The sequence below is a fragment of the Stenella coeruleoalba genome, assembly GCF_951394435.1.
Source record: "Stenella coeruleoalba genome assembly, chromosome: 1".
NCBI lineage: Eukaryota > Metazoa > Chordata > Mammalia > Artiodactyla > Delphinidae > Stenella > Stenella coeruleoalba.
In genome coordinates this window covers 45,886,957-45,907,933 of record NC_137169.1, presented here as the reverse complement: position 1 = coordinate 45,907,933, position 20,977 = coordinate 45,886,957, and the positions used below count along the sequence as shown (strand labels likewise).

Here is a 20,977-nt window from a genome sequence, read left to right as displayed (position 1 = left end):
TTATTGATCATGTGGAATATCATATACCATTAGACCATGGTTATTGAAAATGTCCTGTATTCCTGTGTATGTGTAAGAATTGGCATCAGAATGTCTTCATGGTTCCTTTTTGTTTTTTCTGTTTATGTATCTGTACGTTTGTGTGTATTTTGTTTTTAAATAAAAGAGATTGGTTAGCATCCCGGAGCTCTTGTCTGCCATTAAGTTACTTTGCATGCGCTTCCAACCGGATCTGGTGACCGTTGTGGACGACCTTCGACTAGACATCCTACTGCGCATGCTGAAATCACCTCATTTTAGCGCTAAAATGAATTCCCTCAAAGAAGTAAGTTTTGCGTCCGTTTCTGGAAGACTTAAAGGACAGACACTTTAAGTTTTTCCAGAACTTGTGGTTATTAATATAAAAATGTTGGGAAATAAAGAATAATAATTTCTTGTAATCCTACAAAAAGAGATAACAGTGATTATATATGAAATGGTATACATGTTTATAATTGTTAATAAAGCAATATTTTTATACGTATTACATTCCAAATTCGTTCTGTGAAATATTTAGTGTTCTAGTGAAATTTGCTAGAACATAATTCCTTGGAATATACAGTTTGAGATTTACTTTTTACCCTAAGGGTATAATTCCTTTTACTATATTTCAGATATGTGTTTACTTAAATCAAATCTTCTAACTGGGGTTGAGGCAAAATTTTGTTTTGTTTACAACTGTGATGGTCTAAGCAAAATGATGGAAGTAATTTTCTGCAGCTTCCTAAACTTTACATGAGCATAGTTGGTTTTGGTGAGTTTCCGGTGGAGCCAATACAGTTCAGTCATAATTCCAGTTATTTTCCTTCAGTTTTGTGTTAATTAGGATTCTTGGCTGCAAGTGAAATAAACTCATCTTGAATTATCTTAGACTAAAAGAGGAATTTAATGGAAGAAGGCTAGGCTATCTCACATGAATGAGAGATTGACTAGCCAAACCGTGTAAGGGCAGGGACACATGTGGGCAACAGGATCAACTAGAATCTGAGAACTGAATCACTGCCAGGACTCTATCCAGGTCTTATCTCTGCTTTTATGAGCATGATGGCCTTTTTCTCTTTCCACCTACAGAGTGGCATCTTTCATATGGTAGACATGGCCATGGATAGCTCTTGTGACTGGGGAAGGACTGATACTTTCTCTCTGGTCCCAAGTATAGAATTTGGAGGAGTGCTCTGATTGAAGTTTGGGTCAGATGTGCATCCCTGAGCCAATCAGCAGTGGCCCAGGAAGTGTGAACTCTGTGTTCTTTTTAAAGAGACATCACAAATAAGTGGTCTATTAACTTCTAATAACTGGCCTTTGATACATTTTGGCTAATCGTTAGACCACGTTGTAACACTATAAAAGTCACAAAATATATATGAAGATTTTGATTATGAATATTCGCATTAGATTCAATCACAATAATCCTGTCTTTTTAGGTAACCAAACTAATAGAAGATAGCACTTTATCCAAATCTGTGAAGAATGCTATAGATACAGACAGACTATTAGATTGGCTAGTTGAGAACTCAGTTCTTTCAATTGCATTGGAAGGTAAGTTGCTTAAAAAAGGTTACCTAACACATAAATAATATATTTCTGTATAAAAAAGGTATGAAATTGTTGTTTTGACTATATTAGCCTTTAAATAATCTTACAGAAAGTTAATATTGCTTTGAATAAATAGGATCATATTTAGAAAGTTAGTGTTCACTGTATCTGTCTGCCTCTCTGGTGTTTCTTCTCTTAGGCAACATAGACCAAGCACAATACTGTGATCGTATAAAGGGAATTATTGAACTCTTGGGCAGTAAATTGTCTTTAGATGAGCTCACTAAAATTTGGAAGATACAGGTAAGTTGATCAGAATTATTTTTGCCTTTTTCTGACTTTTTTCAGTAAGGGCGAAGGGTGGTGACTCTCTAAAGCAGAGACTTACTGCCCATGGATAAATAAATAATAATTGAAGTCACAAATTATCTATAAGCAGATTTAAAAATGAGACACATAATACTCTCAACTGAGACCCTCAAGATCATTTATAAAATGTGAAAAGTGAGTATGTTTTTCTTGTAATTAGTTTAAATTGTTTTTAAGCCAGTTGAAGATATTTTGTTCTCCTCTTGAAATGAATATGTCAGATTGAGAACTTGATTCTCATCTTTTTTTACATTGTCTTTTTAGAGATTTAATGCTTCTAGGAATTTAAACAAGGCCAACAGATAACCATTAATAATGGTTGCTTCTTGTAGTCTTACCAATTTTATCACGCAAGTGTATGTATGCTGTTAGACTAGAATCAATTTATCTTTGTTACTGTTTTGCTTTTGCATCTATAAATCAACAGGGAAAGACTTGGGTTTTTCCGGTCTCCAAGACTTAACTTTCTTCCCAATGTCTTCTTTTCTAGTCAGGACAATCATCTACTGTGATCGAGAATATCCATACTATTATTGCTGCAGCAGCTGTCAAATTTAATTCAGATCAGCTTAATCATTTGTTTGTTCTCATTCAGAAGGTATGTGTTCAAACGTGCTTACTTTTAAATATTTCTAAAATAATTTTATTTTGAAGTCTCCTCCCTCTAAATTAGCAGTGTTTAACCGTACACTTCTTACTTTATTAAACTTTTTTAGCTCAAGTTTAAAGTTTTTGCATATTTTGCCAGTGTGATCAAATGGGACTGGGAAGCAGTTCCTGTGTCTTTTCTTTTTCGTTCTGCAGAGCTGGGAGACCGAGACCGATAGAGTAAGACAGAAGCTATTGAGCCTGATTGGACGAATAGGCCGTGAAGCTCGCTTTGAGACCACTTCTGGAAAGGCAGGAGAATCAAATGACTTTTTCTAGCTACAAGTACTTAAAGCAGCTTTACTTGCGTATGGGCTGGCTCATCACATGTGGTTTATTATAGGTGTTAGATGTACTCTGGGAACTGGCTCATCTCCCAACGTTGCCCAGTAGCCTTATTCAGCAAGCTTTGGAGGAGCACCTGACAATCCTAAGTGATGCGTATGCAGTGAAAGAAGCAATCAAGAGGAGCTACATCATTAAGTGCATAGAAGATATTAAAAGGGTTGGTTTTATCTTTGGTCTAGTTTTGTTGTCAGAGCAACAGTATTGTCTGAGTAATTAGAGCCAAATAATTTTCCTCCCCTATTATGTAAATTAAACTAAATGTCCTACCTGGAAGCTCATACCTTAGAGTCCAAAATAGGGAAATTATAGGTACTGCTTTTACCAAGTCACTTATATTTCTTAAAATTAATTTTCAGCCTGGAGAATGGTCAGGTTTGGAAAAAAACAAGAAGGATGGATTCAAGGTAAGAATTTGCAGATGGAACCAACTAAAAGGTATACTAATTTAATAATTCCTTTTAATAAATTGAATTATAATTTTAAGATAAAAGTATCTTTTAGTGTTTCTTCGAATAATATTCAGATACACACTGCTGTTTAAATATTTGCTTATGACCTGTGCTTATTATTTAAAGCTTGGGGGTTATTGACTGTCAAAGGGGAAGAAAAATCCAGGGTCACATTCAAAGAGTAGTTTTACTATATTATTTTCATAAGATTGTAAGACCTTCAACTTAGTTTTTCTTTTTTAAAATTAAATCCAAAGTATGCACATCTTTAATAAGCACAGTGGATTCTAAATAAATATCGTGTCCATTTTTCTCCCATAAGAGAGAAATGGAGGAACATTCATAGAGTCAGAAGAGAGAAAGAAGGGAAGAAAGAAGTTCATTCGTTGCTGGCACGTAGTTGTTTTCTAGGTGCTTGGTTCAGATGTGTTCCTAAAGTAATTCCTTACACAAACGGTTATTGAGTGAGTGCCTGCTGCTAGGACTCGATTTTAGAAGGTAGAACTGGGTAGTGATGGGTGCTGTGAAGTCCTACGCTGCAGGGCTTTGGCCTCCAGGTGACTGTGGACTTAAGGGCTATCCTTCGAAAGGGTGGGTAGCAGCATGTGTAGTGATGATTGTAGCTCTCCTGTTGCTGCAGTCAGTAGCTGCTCACTGGAGCCTGCTTCTGTGGTTGCTGCAGCCCTGATCAGAGCATGTCCTCCTCCCACGCAGGCCCTCAGGTTGCCCAGATGAAACAAAGCCTAGCAGCGAGAGGGGTTTCATTTCACTGTTATCATAAGAAAAGGTTTTAGTAAATAGCTAATGGCTTAGGAATTTCATTGGTAAAACATATTTCTTGGCTTTCCTAGTAAGTATTTCTTTAAAGGATCTTGAATACTGCTAATTTACATTTGTAAATTCAGAGACTCAGCTCTTGCTAAGCGGGCTTGGTGACTCAGTAGGCTTTTATTCTCTTAAATTATGCTTGGTCATAAAGTTTAGTTGGGGACATTTAAGAACTTTGTGTGTTATATTTCTGACATTGAAATTTGATCAAGTGAATTTTCTACATTAAAATCGTTCACAGACTGGAGCTGGTAATGCTCAGGTTATGATTAATTGTTCCTTTAATTCAACAACATTGCTCTCTTTCTACTCAGATACAATTTGAATTTTCTCAGCTCAGTGATTCAGATAATTTAGCACCCTCTGTCTTTATGATTGAAACTCATCCAGAGTTATTTAAGAAGTTTAAATCTTTCAATAGTAATAGTAAGAGGGAAAGGGTATCTATAGAAAATGGTCTTTTCTTCACAGTAACAGATACATTTCTTTATAGGTATGAAGGTCAAAGCTGAAGGGACTTTTTCCTCCCTCCAGGGAAATGGCTTTTGAAACCAGAAAAATCCTTCCTGATCCCTGTTCCTTCCTTGTTACAACTAAGCAGTACTTTAGCCCTTGTAGCCAGTAGCATCGCTGCATCTTTATTGCTTCTCTTTGCAGTCGCTTCATTCATGTCTATTGTTTGATAACAAAACTCAAAAAGTAGCAGGGAGAATTTTGGAGTCATTTTGTGAGTCTTGAAAGGAATATTCTTCCTTTTTTGTATCCCACTGCTCCCAGTAAAGAAATTCTGACGTACCATTCTTTCATTTCAAATAATAATAACTTGCATTTACATAGCACTTTTCAGTTGACTGAGTGCTTTCGCAGATACTCTCTTAAAGTACACATGGCTGAAGGGGGGCAGTGGGAAGATCAAAGCCCCCGATATGACTCCAGGCAGGGGGTTGAGTTATATACTGCCACTAAAGGTGTTTTTCTATGCTATGCCCTTTCCTGCCAGGCAGCAAGGTGGGCTGACTGGGAATTATGTCTCCCTGCCAGGCTACACAGAAACTAAGCAAAGGGTAAGACAAGATCACCCACCTCTTACTCCCCTCCCACCCCCCAGCTACCTCTACTCCTCCAACTGATTCCCTTTCCCTCTGCTTTTGACACTCTTAAAATTCCCAAGTTCCATTATTGTGTTCAGAAATTCTGACCTTTATTTCTCTCAACTTTATTTCTGTAGATTCTGCCAGGATACCCTTGGCTTCCTTGGTCCTCTTTCCTTTGCTTCCTTTATACCTTCCACTGTCTGCCCCCAACCCTTTCCCTCTTATTGCACTTATTTTTTACTTCAATTAAAAAGTTTAAATGTACTCATCCAAAAAAAATATTACTAAACCAAAAAAAGTCATTTTTACTCAATTAGTGGTGTTTGTGTATTCCTTAAGTCATTATATGAAGGCCTCCTAGCACAGTGCCCAGCAGCCTTTCAATAAATGTTGGCTCCCTTTCTCTTACCTCTTCCCCTTCCTCTGTGAGGACACTAAAATCGTTACTTACCCATACCTGAGGGGCCTCCACTTGCCAAAACATACAACTGAAAGTAAAACCAGCAAGATGCCCTCAGTACAGCCTCACAGTGATGTGCTTAGCACAGGAGGAAATACTTTTTAAATGTCCACCCATGTAAAAATTTGAACTTGGTTCTAGGTAAATGGCTAGGTCTGGTAAAACAAGGCAGATGAAGAACTGGGATATTCAACTTTGAGAAGAGAGAACTCAAGAAAGAATAGGAAAGCTTTTTCAGCTACTTAGAGGATTGTTATAGAAGTTTGATTCAACTTAACTTTTTATGTCTCCTAAGAAGTTATGGGAAGGCATGTTGCAATATGATAGAGCAATGAACTTCCTATGAAAACAGTCTGACACAGAATGCACTGCCTCCTGAGTTCCTCATCACTGGAAACACTAGAAGACAAGTTTTGTAACAAAAATGAATAAGGAAAGTTTAGGCACAGGTTTGCAGGCTAAACTAGTTGACCTCTACGGCTTCATCTAACATTAGGAGTCTAATTTGGATATACCATTAACTCCTACTTATGAAACCTCAGCTTCATTATCAGACATTATCAGATATGTTCGTTTTAATTGTTCACCATAGTCTTCTGCCCCTTTTATAAATGGAGAAGAGTAATTTAAATTTTTCTTATAACATAGCAACATAATGTTATAGATATGATGGAATAAATAACATCTGTCTTGTTTGCTAAACTGTAGAAAGGCTATATCAGGAATACTTTTTAGATTCTAAAGGGTAATTTTCAATGTTAAAAAAGATAATCTAACCGTAATTGACTTAATTGGTCATAATGATACTTTTTAATATACCTGATTATTTACTAAAGGGTTTATATTTATATCCTAATGTTTGTAATCCTTTTGGAAGGTATGAGTTCGGACTTAAGCCTTAGAATTTTAATCTCTGTCATTTTGCAACTTTCATATCCTAGCAGAAATATTCTAGCTAGTCTTGCAAGTAGTTGGCCTTTAATACATACCTTATTTCTCTGATTCTAAGATGCCAGTGATTGCAACATGCATCACAGGTTTAATCCAGTATGTACAGCCTCACTGTGGCACACCGCTTTTCATTATCTAGTGTAGTGCTTTGGACTTCTTTGAAATCTTTAAGATTGTAGAATTTTGAGGCACGTTGAAGAATATGGAGTTTTGTGTCCTTTTTTTTGTAAAAACTCAAGCTGCTTTTTTCTTTCATTAAGTTGTATATACTACAAGTTAAACAGTTTCTCTTGAATCAAGGTGCAGCCTTGGACAGAGAGACATTTAATGCCAAGTGATACAGCCCTTCACAGGGTATGAGTCTGTCACACCGAATTCTCCTGGCTCTGAAAAACACTTAAGTCCGAGACCACTGGCAGTTATTCTTTGCTTTTAATTGAATTGATGGACACGACAGGCTAGTCAGTGCTATATCATAGTGTAATCTTTTTGATAGCATTCAAGAAACAAATCAGTGATCTACATTTAAGTTAAAAAGCCATCCTTGTTTGGTGCTAAACTGTGCCAGGTAACAGCAGAAATGATGGGTAAATGAACAGATACCTTTTGAAAACAGCTAAGTTTGCACATATTCACATAAGGACAGGTATATCTAAACTTACTCCTATGCCTAGTGGCTGGTAAGTTTCTTTGATACAGTTGTAAGAAGTGTCCGTTTCAGAAATATTAAAATTTATAAAACCTATATCTTAGAATCCAGGAAATACGGTATTTGCTGATTGGCTAATCTCTAGGAAAGCCAGTATTATTTAGGCAGTAGCTGTCTCACATTTACGTATTTAGTAGTACGATATTTTTCTGCAAATGACATCAAAAGTAGTTTTCTGCCCCATAGGCATCTTCATCTTACAGAAAGACTTAAAGAAGCAAGGCTTTAAAAAAATAATACAGTTTTTAAAGTAAAAGCTAAGGACTTAAACTGTTACTCAGTTTTTTAGAGAGTTACTTTTCAATTGATCGATAGTGTTTAATCTGACATTCCTACAACCTTTATAATGAAATCACATAGTTTGAAAGATGCTATTTATTCAAAAGCAATTCTCTTTTTAAAGAGTATCGCATGAATATCAGACTTTTCAGATATGTACTTGAAGATCTGGATTGTCATGTACCAGTTTCAGAAATAACATATTTGAAAAGTGTTTTGAAAAATATAAAGTATAAGTGTGAAGTGGCTGTAATAATTAATAAAAGTAGAATTCTCTCATAAAATTGTTTTAACTAGGAAATACAAGCAGACCATGGATATTTTCTTTAATATTTAGACCACTATTAGTATCTTGATCATGTCATTGGTATCTTAATCATGTAATTGTAGACAACCATATTTTTATACCATTTTACTTATCAGCCAGTTCAGTATTATCCAAGTTAAGCTTTTGCCATCAATTTATTTTATTACGTCAACATATCCTAGCAGCCTGTGCTACTTAATCTATCCTCTGAAGTTGCTAATTCCTTGTCGTCTGTTTTTTGCTGATGTACCCCTATACATTTACTATCACTTCACATCCACTCCTGTTTGCAGTTCTTGGCTTTAGGATTGCATGCAGAATAAGAAGTTGAAGACTGAATTATGAGTGCATGGAGATAAACTATAAATGAGCGATGTGAAGAGAAAAATAATAGAATGTGTAACAATAAAACCTAATTGACTTGGAAATTTTTTGTAGCTAATAAATTTAATCTGCTATTTATTTCTAAATTTAACTAATGTAACTTCTTTTTAACTCTAGTCATCTCAACTTAATAATCCCCAGTTTGTATGGGTAGTACCAGCTTTGCGTCAGCTACATGAAATCACCCGCTCATTCATAAAACAAACCTATCAGAAGCAAGACAAGGTAAGAGTATAGTTATATTTGATTATTATACAATTCCTTGCATAACCTTTTATAATAACAAACATCAAAAGATTGCTGAGTTTTGTAGTGACTGTATTACAGTTTTATGGTTATTAATGTAATTCATTTATATTACTTAATAATCTTGAATTTAAACATCATTCTGCTTTCATTTCTATGGAACTTTTCTTTTGATATATCCCTAACTCATTTATTTTTTATTTCCTTAATTTACAAAGTAAGCCAATGTTTAAAAGTTAATGGTATTTTAGAAATTTGTTTGAAAAGATTCAAAGACTTATTTTATATTGTGAAAACATTAGTTTGCTTAAGGAGCTAGAGCTTCCTCAGTGTAATAGACTTGGGAAGAAAGATCTGGAAAAGTATGCAAGAAGTGAAATAGTTCTTTTGAAAGACTTTTTTTTTTTAAAGAATCCCTTTTAGAAGCAGAAATTTACCAGGGAAGTTTATTAATTCTATAGTAATTCCCTAGTAAATGTACATACCAGATTGATTTTATTTACTTTTATGTAGGAAATATGAGTGAAAAACTTTCTGTGTTTGCTATTCCTCAACTACGTGCTAAAATAGAAGCTTGTATTAAACTGACAAAATAACTGCGCATTCTCATACCATTTTTCTTTTTGTTGTTTCGCCAAGAGCATTATTCAAGACTTGAAGAAAAATTTTGAAATAGTAAAATTGGTAACAGGAAGTTTGATAGCTTGTCATCGGCTTGCAGCAGCCGTGGCTGGACCTGGAGGCTTAACTGGTTCAACACTAGTGGATGGCCGATACACTTATCGGGAGGTATCTGGCATTGTGCTTTTGTTTCATGATTTACAGCATTCATTTGGCCTTTTTGCACTTGAACTATAAAAATCATATTTATTGGGAGTAACTCTAAAGAGGTAGCATGAGGTGTCTTTGTCATAATGGAACATTTTTGTATCTTGACTTATAACCACCTCAAAATAAAAGTTCAGAAAATTGATATTTGTGGGTAAATCTTTCAGTAAATCACCCAAGATAACTGCATATGATATGGTAATAAAAATAAACATCTTTTCTTTGTCTTTGATCAGAAATAATAACTGTCAGTTCTGTGGCTAATGGCTTTTGTTTTTCAAATCTAGTGGTTAGTAATATTGTTTTTTTAAAAATAGAAAAATACCTTAACTCACCAGTTGTGTTGTGGTGTTTTACTCTGAGATTGCCGAAATTGTATTTTTTTGGCATCTAAAGCCAACTTGAGTTTGTGTTAGACTTCAAGTAGTTTCTGCTACATTGTATTGTCAACTTGTAAACAGATTTCTCACATTTACTTTACCCTAAGTTATATGAAAAAGCATTAGGTAAAACTATTTTTTTAATTTCAAAATTTTTTTGTTTTTTTAAATTTTTCTTTTACATATGAATGCCTGGAGTTAACTAATTAGCATTATTTCTTTTTGCAGTATTTAGAGGCCCATCTAAAATTTCTGGCATTTTTCTTGCAAGAAGCTACTCTGTATCTCGGTTGGAATCGTGCCAAGGAAATCTGGGAGTGTCTTGTGACTGGCCAGGATGTTTGTGAATTAGATAGAGAGGTAAGAAGATACTGTGGATGAAGTAAGACAGCAGTGGGACTTAATAGTATTTCACTTTTTTGTGTGTATCTCACATTTTTGTGTGTGTCTCACACCTTCAATTCTAAACACTTTTCAATTTACTAAGCATACATTTATACTAATAAGCTAGGAACTATAAGTGTTGAAAAGATATTTTATATAATATATATCTGTGATATAGACAAGTGTGTGAGATCTTTGGTAAGTCTGATACCATTCTGGATAAAACCAAATTCAGCCAAGTGAGTACAGCAAAAGAATTCTTGGTGTGTCTTTTAGTATTTTTTTCCCTCCCATGAAACTAGTTTTAAATTAACCAGCAGAAAACTTTGAGTTCCTATAATGATGTTGTATCCCGGAAACGCTAAAGAAGGAACTGATACCTAGACAGATCTTTAGAACTACAGTTACACAGCTGAAAATGGATTAAACCAGAAAACCACACTGCTTTGATGTTTTCCAACAGTGAATGGCTGTTTCCTCATCTCATTTTGTAGAATAGTGTTAACTACATCATAAGATTATTGAAAGGACTAAGTATGTGACGGTGCCTAGCACAGTCCCTGACACATAGTAAGGCTTATTAATAAATGTTGGTGGTAAAACCAAAGTGTAACAATTCAGTGAAAAGCATGAATATATATTTTCATTATCTAGAGGAAAGATTGCTATAATTAACTGCTTTATTTAGTTCTAGAGTTAGAACCGTTTCAGTTTTGAGTGGTATTAAGGCAATATAAATTTCTATAGAATTAAAAATAATTTATCTTTGCTTTCCCAGTTTGGAATATGTATTTGCCTGAAATGGATTTTAGTTACAGAGTGATTTGTCTTGATCCGCAGATGTGTTTTGAATGGTTTACAAAAGGGCAGCATGATCTTGAGAGTGATGTTCAGCAGCAGCTCTTCAAGGAGAAAATTCTTAAATTGGAGTCGTATGAAATCACCATGAATGGTAGGGAAGAAAAACGTAAAATCATTTTTTCAGTTCTTTAAAGTAAGAATTTTATACTTTTCTTCTCAGCCCACTCTCAGAAGCAGCTAACCATTTTGGGATATCCTTCTGGACTTTGCCTTATGCACATAAAGACACATCTATATATACATATGTTTATATACACAGATAAATTTCTTTTTAAATGAATGGTATTTTTAAATTATATAGGCTAATTGTCAAGCTGTCTTTTCCTGAAATTACTTAGTACAAAAAGGATTCATTTAAGGTGAAGATTTGTCAAAGTATAGAAATCCTCTTTTCAGTTGTTTCTTTTAATTGAGTTTTTTTTATTGATATGTATTTTACATGCTATAAAATTTACTTTTTTAAGGTGTGCAATAAGTGCTTTTCGTATATTCACAAAGTTGTTCAACCTTCACCGTTTTTAATCTCAGGATATTTTCATCACCCCAGAAAGAAACCATGTAACAGTCACTATCCATTCTCCCCTTTCCCCGACCTCTCATCTACTTTCTGTCCTTACAGATTATTCTAATCTGGACATTTTATATAAATGGAACCATATAATATGTCACCTTTTGTATGAATATTTGGCTGCTTTTATCACGCTGAGACATAATGTTTTCAGGGTTCACCCAGGTTTTAACACGCACCAGAACTTCTTTCCATTTTATGGCTGAGTAATATTTCATTGTATGGCCATAACACATTTTGTTTATCCATTCATCAGTTGATGGTCATTTGGGTTCTCACCAGTTTTGGTTATTACCAATAATGCTGCTGTAAACATTCATATACAAGTTTTTATATTCCTGGGAGTGAAATTGCTCTATCATATCATTAACATTTGAGGAACTGCCAATCTGTTTTGCAAAGTGGCTGCAGCATTTTGTAATCACACCAGCAGTATATGAGGGTCTGATTTCTTCACATCTTCTCTAATAATTGTAAACTGTCTTTTTTATTTTAGCCATTCTAGTGGTTGTGACATGGTATCTCGTGGCTTGATTTACATTCCCTGATGACTAAGGATGATGAGCATTCGTTCATGGGCTTATTGGTCATTTATATATCATCTTTGGAGAAATGTCTATAAAAATCTTTTTCTCATTTTTAAATTGGGTTATTTGCCCTTTTATTTTTGAGTTGTAAGTGTTGTTTATATATTCTGCATATTCACTCCTTATCAGATACGTGATTTACAAGTATTTTGTCCTGTGGGTTGGCTTTTCACTTTCTTGGTAGTCCTTAGAAGCACAAAAGCTTTCAGTTTTGATGAAGTTTGTTTATTTTTTTGTCATTGTTGTTGCTTGTGCTTTTGATACCATATCTAAGAGACTATTGCCTAATTCAAGGTCTTGGAGATTTGTGCCTATGTTTTGTCCTAAGAGTTTTATAGTTTTAGCTCTTGATATACTTTGTCTTTTCATTGATTATCTGTGGTACCTAGAGTGCATGAATTTATCTGACATTCTATAATTTCAGGTTTTAACTTATTTAAGACTTTTTTTGAAAATGTGAATCTCTGTGATCATCGATTGAAAAGACAAGGAGCTCAGTTGGTAAGTAACATTGTTTTCAAATGTAGAAAATATGGAAAATCTAGTAAAACTTGACATTCAGCAAAACACATGTGTTATGATTGAGAGAAAACATGAGGTTTTTTTAAAAAGAATGGGCGCCTCGTTGACTGCGGGCTTCTGCATGGACGAGGGCGCTTCTCTTAGAGTGTGAGGAGGCTGCGTTTCTCGAACAGGTGACTTCTCAGACCCCTCTTTGCTTCTTGCTGATCTGGGGCAGCCAGCGGCCTCCTGTGGCTGGGTGAACGTGGAATAGGGATAGTTCCAGCCAAGCTTCCAACCTCTCAGATCTAGCAGTTCACATGTACCTAAAAAAGTACCAAAATCTTCAATTCTGGGATTGCAGGGGCAAGGATTTGGGGGGAAATTTTTTTTTTTTTTTTTTGCAGTACGCAGGCCTCTCACTGTTGTGGCCTCTCCTGTTGCGGAGCACAGGCTCCGGACACGCAGGCTCAGTGGCCATGGCTCACAGGCCCAGCCGCTCCACGGCATGTGGGATCTTCCCGGACCGGGGCACGAACCCCTGTCCCCTGCATCGGCAGGCGGACTCTCAACCACTGTGCCCCCAGGGAAGCCCTAGGGGGAAATTTTTAACAGACAAGGAAGCAGGAAAATGAGGACCTGTAGAATGTATACAGCTTATGTTTATATTTACGTGAGCACCTTGAAAAAGAAAGGCAAAAAAATAACTCTTTTTCCAAGTCTGTTTCATTCATGACCTGACTTCCTAGGTGGTAAGAATTTTAACAAGATCTTACAAGGCCTGGATCCTGCCATTTCTAACTGAGCTTTGAGAAGACCAGATTGAGCCCCAAGGATTAGTAACTATCTCTAACCTGACTCTCTTTCCTTTGAAGAAAAGCTCGTGAAGAGGGTGCCCATATTATTCCTGTTTTGCTTCTGCTTTAGTAGCCCATCTGTGTAGAGTTCTAGCTTAGGTTTAGGAATGTCTGGAGAAAAATCTCCATATCTGTCTTGGTTCCATGGAAGTTGTCCAGTGTTTCTGTTGTTGATCGTTTCTTGTTTTAAAGTTCCATATCAGTATAATGACGTTCTCATATGTAGCTGGGTTACTGCAGCCTTAATTCGTTTTGAACTTGAAGAGGTGTGGAGTTACAGTGTAGCAGAAAATAACTAATTTTGTGACCTTGGTGTGCTGTATACTTTTCTTTTTTTTGAACAGTATGTAGAAAAGCTGGAATTGATAGGAATGGATTTCATTTGGAAAATAGCTATGGAATCACCTGATGAAGAAATTGCTAATGAAGCTATTCAGTTAATCATAAACTACAGTTACATTAATCTAAATCCTCGGTTAAAGAAGGTGGGTATTTAAGGAAAGAAGGTACACAAAAAAGCAGAAAATAATATATTTTTAATTGCTAAGTTGGCATGCCTGAAAGTCGGGCTTCTTTATTTTGACATTTTATCCTTAATAATGATTACAACTAAATGCTAGACTAATTTTAATTTCCATATACCTCTTACTTTTAGGATTCTGTATCATTACATAAGAAATTCATTGCTGATTGCTACACAAGATTAGAAGTGAGTAGCAAATTTTATTTAACCTGTTTTTGAAATAAATGCTTTGGGTTTTTTTTCCTTTTATAATGTTCTGTTTTGAGATCGTGTATAATGTTGATATTTGTAGCTGGATCCTACTGGAAGAATTTGCTAGAAGTACCGTATTATGGACATAGGGAACAGGCATTTGCCCTAATGCCCACAATGTAGAAGTGTATTTTACAGGAAATCCTTCCTTCTCCCTCCCCATCCCTTTTCCCTGCTCCACCCACCCACCCCACCCCCACCCCCTTTTGGGGGTATAGAAACTGTCTTCAGAAAATAGGTCTACTGTACTTTCCACATTTCTGATAGATTCTTTTTCTCCTTTTTCTGTCCAGAAATTTTATATAAGCACTTGCTTCTTTTCCCATCCTTCCCCATGTGTCACTTTGTTTATATCATAAATGCTATTAAAGGCCACAGCAGCACACTCAGTAGTGGGTAGTGTTGGGTGTCTTTGTCCACTAGAAGCCTGCAGTGTAATACTGTCTCAATAAGTTAAACTTTCTGATGATGAATATGTGCTGGTGATGAATCTGTACAGGAAGGAGTTCCCAAGTTGTGACTTCCGTCCAAATATGCCATCATAAAAACATTTAAAGTATTCAGGTATCCCTAAATGACGTGCCATGTAAGTATTAACACATGTAGAATGGTAGTTCTCAGTTGGAGGTTATTTTACCTCCCAGGGGACATTTGGCAATGTCTGAAGACCGTTTTGGTTGTCACAACTAGAGGGGTCCTACTGGAACCTAGTGGTAGGTGAGTGGTGAATAGAAGTCAGGGATGCCACTGAGCATCCTACAATGTCCCCAACAGTCTTCCACAACAAAAAAAGTTTCCAGCCCAAAATGTCAGTAGAGCTGAGGTTGAGAAACCCTGATATAGAGAGATGATTTTCTATTTTGTAGGCAGCCAGTTCAGCGCTTGGTGGCCCCACTCTGACACACGCTGTGACCAGAGCAACAAAGATGCTTACAGCAACTGCCATGCCAACCGTAGCCACGTCAGTCCAGTCTCCATACAGGTAAGTGATTGCAGAAGTTACAGCGAATATTGCAACACCCAAATGTAGATCAGCTTAAAAAAAAATAATTGGAATCTTTTCTTTCCTTTGGAGATATCTCGGTTAATTGTTCATTTCCTCATTTCATATCTTTTTCAAACAGTCATATCCTGGGAAATTATATATTCCCCATCACGTATTTTATTTGATTCATTTACTTTTACTGTGTGTAACACGAGTAGCCTACTCTTTATGATGGAATCAAGATACAGGCATTGTATGAAGAGTAATTTTTTTCAAGTTTGAAATATTTACTTAGACCTCATAACTTTTCTCATTGAATAGTCAAATCCAGGGCACCAATAGCATAAGCAAAATGAAGTGGAATATGATGATTGATTAATATTGTACATTGTGATATAATCATAGTTAAAATGTTTTACTTAAAATCATTTTTCAAAATAATTTTTAATAAGAACTTTAGCCCCAAATATTTGTGTTAAAACTTTGAACTGACATCTCTTAATCACATTGCTGTGTTGAGTATTTTCAGATGTTGTCAGTGAAATCTGAGTTCAGTGTTATAGGTCTTTGATATAGTAAGGAGAATAGATGAGTATTTAGAAACATTAGATTGAAGTAGCTAAAATACTTTTGTGGGGTTTTATGTGCCTTTCATTACTGGTAAGCATCCCCCCGTCAGTGATGCTCAGGAAACCTTGGCAGGTGATCAGAGAAGGGCTCCCTCTCTATGCCTCACTCTGCTGCCCTCTAGTGATTGGTGCTCATAAAGTCTTTTTCAACTCCCGGAATCGCTTTATGTGTTTACGTATGTTATGTATGTATTTATTTCTCTTTATTCACAGTTGGGGGTATTCCTTTCTTTTTAAAGCCGTCCTTTAGAAGAGGAGTCAAGGCAATATCCTTGCTCACATTCTTCTTCTTTATCTTCTTTTTTTAAATGAGCTGAGTACCGTGTAGTGATACATTATTAATATGAAAGAAGCCAGTAGAACTCAGCCCTCTTGGACCTCTTTTTAATATGACAGAAAGTGATTATAGATTCAACTCATGATAAGAACACTAACATGACTTTTGCATTCCCACATTCTTGGAAGTGTATCTCAAATAGACTTTCATTAAGAATTCCTAATTACATGTTTGTAAAATGTAGTCTATATCTATGACCTAGGTCTTTAACGATTCATTTTTCTGACAAGCCAGACTAGAAATGCACTTATGAACTATTGGATTGGGATTTCCAAACTGCTGCTTCTTTAAATAAGCATGCTTTTTGTTTGTCTTTTCTAACTGCTTTGTATTCTGAATCATTTCATATTTGACTATTACAGAACAAAACCACATGACAGTTTTTAAATATTCTCATTATAAACCCTAAACAGAGTTACTAAGAATATGTAATTTCAGAGTTGCCTTTGAACCAGTACGTGTAGTTTATCTCATTCACTAGTCTTAAAAGAACTTTTCAATGAACGTAATTGTTCCACTTATGGGAGGAGATATTCTCTCATTTGTAGTGTTTGCAACGCTATCTGTGATTTAATTCTTCACTGAGGCAAAATAAAACAGTTCAGTTGTTAAGCACTTAAATATTTCCTAAAGATGTTCCATCTGAATATCAAGTTCTGGTTTCTGCCCATAGACTGAAAGAATTTAGAACTCTGTTAAATGCGTTTAACCAACTCTTTTTAAAGTGAAATTTCCAGTACTGCTAATCAGCATACTTATTGTTAGAAAATCTGAAAACTTTCCAGATTTAGAAATACACCTGTACAAAATACTTAGACTCTCTGGAATGGTAAATATTTAAGGGCACTTGGATTTTCATTTGTTAGTGTTAACACATGTAGTGTTTAATAAAGTGTGGAGCTGTGACTGTACAAGCTGCTGAATGTTGGAGTCCTGTTATTTCAAATGGTAAGATTGCTTAAGTCTAACCAAAAGAGATCTCAGGTCTCACTTTCAGAGTCTGTGAGAGTGCCACAGTTCCTTGCTGTGTGTTTTCTGTTCCAGAGATGGTTACGTCTCTTGATGTGTGTTGATTTCTTAAGTACTTTGAAAACCCTTGGGATAACAAATTCTTACATTGTATGTTTTAACTATACAGACTAGTCACTTAAACCAGATGAACAATTTTTTTCATCCTTTTCTTCTGCCTCATTCTTAGGCTAAGTAAAACAAACAGCAGCTCTCATTTGTGGCATACTTAATGGTTTGCATTTGTCTTCTAAATTTCAGGCAGTTCAGAACTTAGCCAGATTCTGTGTTTACAGAATTATGTGGCATATCTTAGTTGTAAGGTTATGAGATTCAAACTCACTGATCGTTCATTCTTGGTGGATTGGTAGACAAATAAGCCTGCAGACCCAGAGGAGACCCAGGTCCTCTATTTATGGGACAACTGTTTAAAAAAAGAAAACGAAGAAAGAAAAGAACAGGAAAGGAAACACGGGGCGGGGCAGGCTTCTGCCCCATATTCCATCTGTGTGCGACAGCTGTGACCTGCTTGAACCACCTCCCGCTTGAGTGAAAAGGAAGTTTAGTCTTTGCAGATTTCAGTCTTTGACCAGAGAGGGCTAATTGTGATTGTGGTTTTGGTGAAATAGACTGAAATTGAGCTCAAGTCAGCAGTTCATTTCAAGTATTTTCAAAAAAAATTTTTTTAATTCATAGATCCACTAAACTTGTCATAATTGAGAGATTGCTGCTTCTGGCAGAACGCTATGTGATCACTATAGAGGTAAGCCTCTCTTCTTTGTAAAGCAACTTTATCATCCTATAATTAGCCTCAATGTGTTAGGAGAGTATTTTTGTGACGTTTAACAGTGGCGCTGTGCATCTCACTTGCTGTATCTTTTGACTTGCTATATCTTTTTCAAGGATTTTTACTCTGTTCCCCGAACTATTCTACCTCATGGTGCCTCATTCCATGGACATCTTTTAACTCTTAATGTTACTTATGAGTCTACCAAAGATACCTTCACTGTAGAGGTAGGTTTACATTAAGCTCTGAAGCCATTTCCATATTGTCATGTTATTTTATAAGAACACTGTTGATTGAGATTGAACACTGTTGTTGATTTAGCTGCATGAATGACTATTCTAAAAGCTGTTTGGAAAGCAAATTTAGAATAAAGACCTGAAATGAAAGGAAGCTGATAGGGTATAAGCAGACTCATAAGTAAATACATAATGTCAGGTGATAACGAGTGTTATAAAGGTTACAAAAGAAGACAGCAGGATAAGATGGGTATACATGACATATTTTAGATAAGAATGGTTAGGGAAGGTCTCTGAGGTGATCACATTTGAACAGAGACTTGAATGAAGTGACAGAGTTAGCCATTTCTGGGGAAGAGCATTCCACACAAAGGGAGCAGCAGGTACAAAGGTCCTGAGGTGGGAGTTTGTTTGATTTATTCAGTGGCAAGGAAAGTGGCTGGTGTGACTAGAGCACAGTGAGAAGGGGAAGAGTGGAAGACACTCCAGTGGAAGAAGGACTTGAGATTTCATTCCATGCATGCTGGGGAATGGAGTATGGAATAGAATATTTAATTACTGCAGGAGGGAAGCCTCGCAAGGGCAGGATTCTTGTCTTTGGGTTCTCTGCTGTGTTCCCAGGATCTGGAACAGTGCCCGGTACATGACAGATGCTCGCTAATAGTTGTTTAAATGGATGAATAAGTGCATTACTCAGAACAGTGTTTCATTTCGTTTTACAGGCTCACAGTAATGAAACCATAGGGAGTGTCCGGTGGAAGATAGCCAAGCAGTTGTGTTCTCCTGTGGATAGTATACAGATATTTACAAATGATAGTCTGGTAGGTGTAAATCAACATTTTGTGGCACTTTAGTCTGATACCAGTATTTTCCTCTCCTTTCCTTCTCAGTAATTAAGAAACCACTTTTTACAGCTGACAGTGAATAAAGATCAAAAGCTCCTCCACCAGCTGGGCTTTTCTGATGAGCAAATCCTCACAGTAAAGACTTCTGGCAGTGGGACCCCGTCTGGGAGCTCTGCAGATTCCTCAACCAGCTCCAGCAGCAGCAGCAGTGGGGTGTTTAGTTCATCATATGCCATGGAGCAGGTATTGAGCGATAATATTCAAGTTCAGAACAAGAACGTAACATCATTAAGTTTTGCCTTCGGCCCATATAGATTTGCATGATTATGTCCTTTTCTCTCAGGCAAGTCCTGCCCCTTCAGAACTGTATCACTGAGAAATGCTGGGATTCAGTTGGGAGAAGAAGATGCACAATTTGTCAGTCTTCTGAACCACAGACTTTTCTGAGTCTGAGTGATTCCACCTGGCCACTGCTTGCTGCTCCTCTCACATATCTCTCTTCATTGATTCATTGAGTTTCCTCTCCTGGGTCATTCCTATTAACATTCAAACGTGCTGTGCTATTTCTACCATCCTTTTAAAAAACCTTTTTTCATCCCAATTTCAGCTTCAATTCCTGTCCCCATTCTCTCCTTCCCAAATCAGCGAAGCTCCTTGAAAGGGTTGTCTGAGCTCTCTTTACCATGCTCTCTTGACCCCTCTCGAAAATAAACTCTGCAAGGTAATCTGTCATGTCCACCTCTCAATCCTCGTCTTCTTGACATTTCAGCAGTTGATCCATGTGATCACTTCCCCTTGAAATACTTTTTCCCCTTGGCTTTCAGAACCCCCCTGGCTCCGCCCTCCCGCTCTGGTTCTCCCTCTTTGGTCTCCTCTGCTGCCTCCTTTTCATCTTCCCGATCTGTGTACAAAGAAGTTCCCTGGCTCAGTCCTTTGACCTTTCCTCTGTCTACGCTCATTCCCTTAGGAATCTCATCCAGTTTCAAAGCGTTATATATTGTATGTATATTGATAACACCCCAATTTTTATTTTCAGCTTGAAGTCTAGGTACATGGAACCAACTGGTTAATCAGCATCTCCTCTTAAATGTGTGATAGACATCCCAGTCCTAACATCCAAAACTGAGCTCCTGATATCCCCTTTCCCACCACCTCACCCCTAACCCAAACCTCTTCATCCCAGCCTTGCCGTATTTCAGATAACGCCTATTTCATGCTTCTAGTGGCTCATGCCAAAATCCTTGGGTCCCTACTTTCTCTCAAAGCATAGCCCTATCCGTCAGCAAATCCTTGACTCTACCTTTAAAATTCATCTAGAATCTAGCTCCTTTTCTCTGCCTCCACAGCTTCCACACCAATCTAAGCAGCCATCCTCGCTCAGCTGGAGGGTTTCAGGAGTTCTTTCACTGGTCTCAGGGCTTCTGCCCCTATACCAGTTCAGTCTCTTCTCTGTGTAGCACCCAACAGCCCATGATCTCTTTTAAACAGAGTCAGATTATATGCCACTTCTCAGCTCAGACTCTCCAGCGGCTCCCATCTCAGAGTAAGAGCCAGAGTCTTTACTGGGACCTTCAGGGCCTACTTGGTCTATCCCCCCCACTGAGATGTTCCCCCATGACCCACCCTCACTCTCACCACTCCAACTGCACTGGCCTCCATGTTGGTCCTCAAACAAAGTGGGCCCTGTGCACCTGCTCTTCTCTGTGCTTGTAATGTTCTTTCCTGATACCCACGTGGTTCTTTCTCACTTCTTCAGCCTTCA

The 20,977-nt window shown here is 36.8% G+C and overlaps 1 protein-coding gene across 4 annotated transcripts in view; it reads left to right on the top strand.

Moving 5' to 3' along the window:
* Window positions 1-20,977, top strand: part of USP24 (ubiquitin specific peptidase 24) — a 152,135-nt gene that overhangs the window by 60,965 nt on the left and 70,193 nt on the right. For all 4 annotated transcript variants that reach the window (XR_013827130.1, XM_079913343.1, XM_079913342.1 and 1 more), the window contains exons 10-28: window positions 167-325; window positions 1,464-1,578; window positions 1,775-1,878; window positions 2,435-2,542; window positions 2,749-2,844; window positions 2,936-3,097; window positions 3,297-3,344; window positions 8,519-8,626; window positions 9,287-9,436; window positions 10,084-10,215; window positions 11,080-11,191; window positions 12,680-12,756; window positions 13,958-14,098; window positions 14,269-14,322; window positions 15,255-15,370; window positions 18,044-18,110; window positions 18,251-18,361; window positions 19,093-19,191; window positions 19,285-19,458. Coding sequence is in view for 3 of the 4 variants with exons in the window: in XM_079913343.1 (XP_079769469.1) it covers window positions 167-325; window positions 1,464-1,578; window positions 1,775-1,878; window positions 2,435-2,542; window positions 2,749-2,844; window positions 2,936-3,097; window positions 3,297-3,344; window positions 8,519-8,626; window positions 9,287-9,436; window positions 10,084-10,215; window positions 11,080-11,191; window positions 12,680-12,756; window positions 13,958-14,098; window positions 14,269-14,322; window positions 15,255-15,370; window positions 18,044-18,110; window positions 18,251-18,361; window positions 19,093-19,191; window positions 19,285-19,458 (2,133 nt within the window). In the remaining variant the exon portion in view is untranslated. The remainder of the gene's footprint in view (window positions 1-166; window positions 326-1,463; window positions 1,579-1,774; window positions 1,879-2,434; window positions 2,543-2,748; window positions 2,845-2,935; window positions 3,098-3,296; window positions 3,345-8,518; window positions 8,627-9,286; window positions 9,437-10,083; window positions 10,216-11,079; window positions 11,192-12,679; window positions 12,757-13,957; window positions 14,099-14,268; window positions 14,323-15,254; window positions 15,371-18,043; window positions 18,111-18,250; window positions 18,362-19,092; window positions 19,192-19,284; window positions 19,459-20,977) is intronic.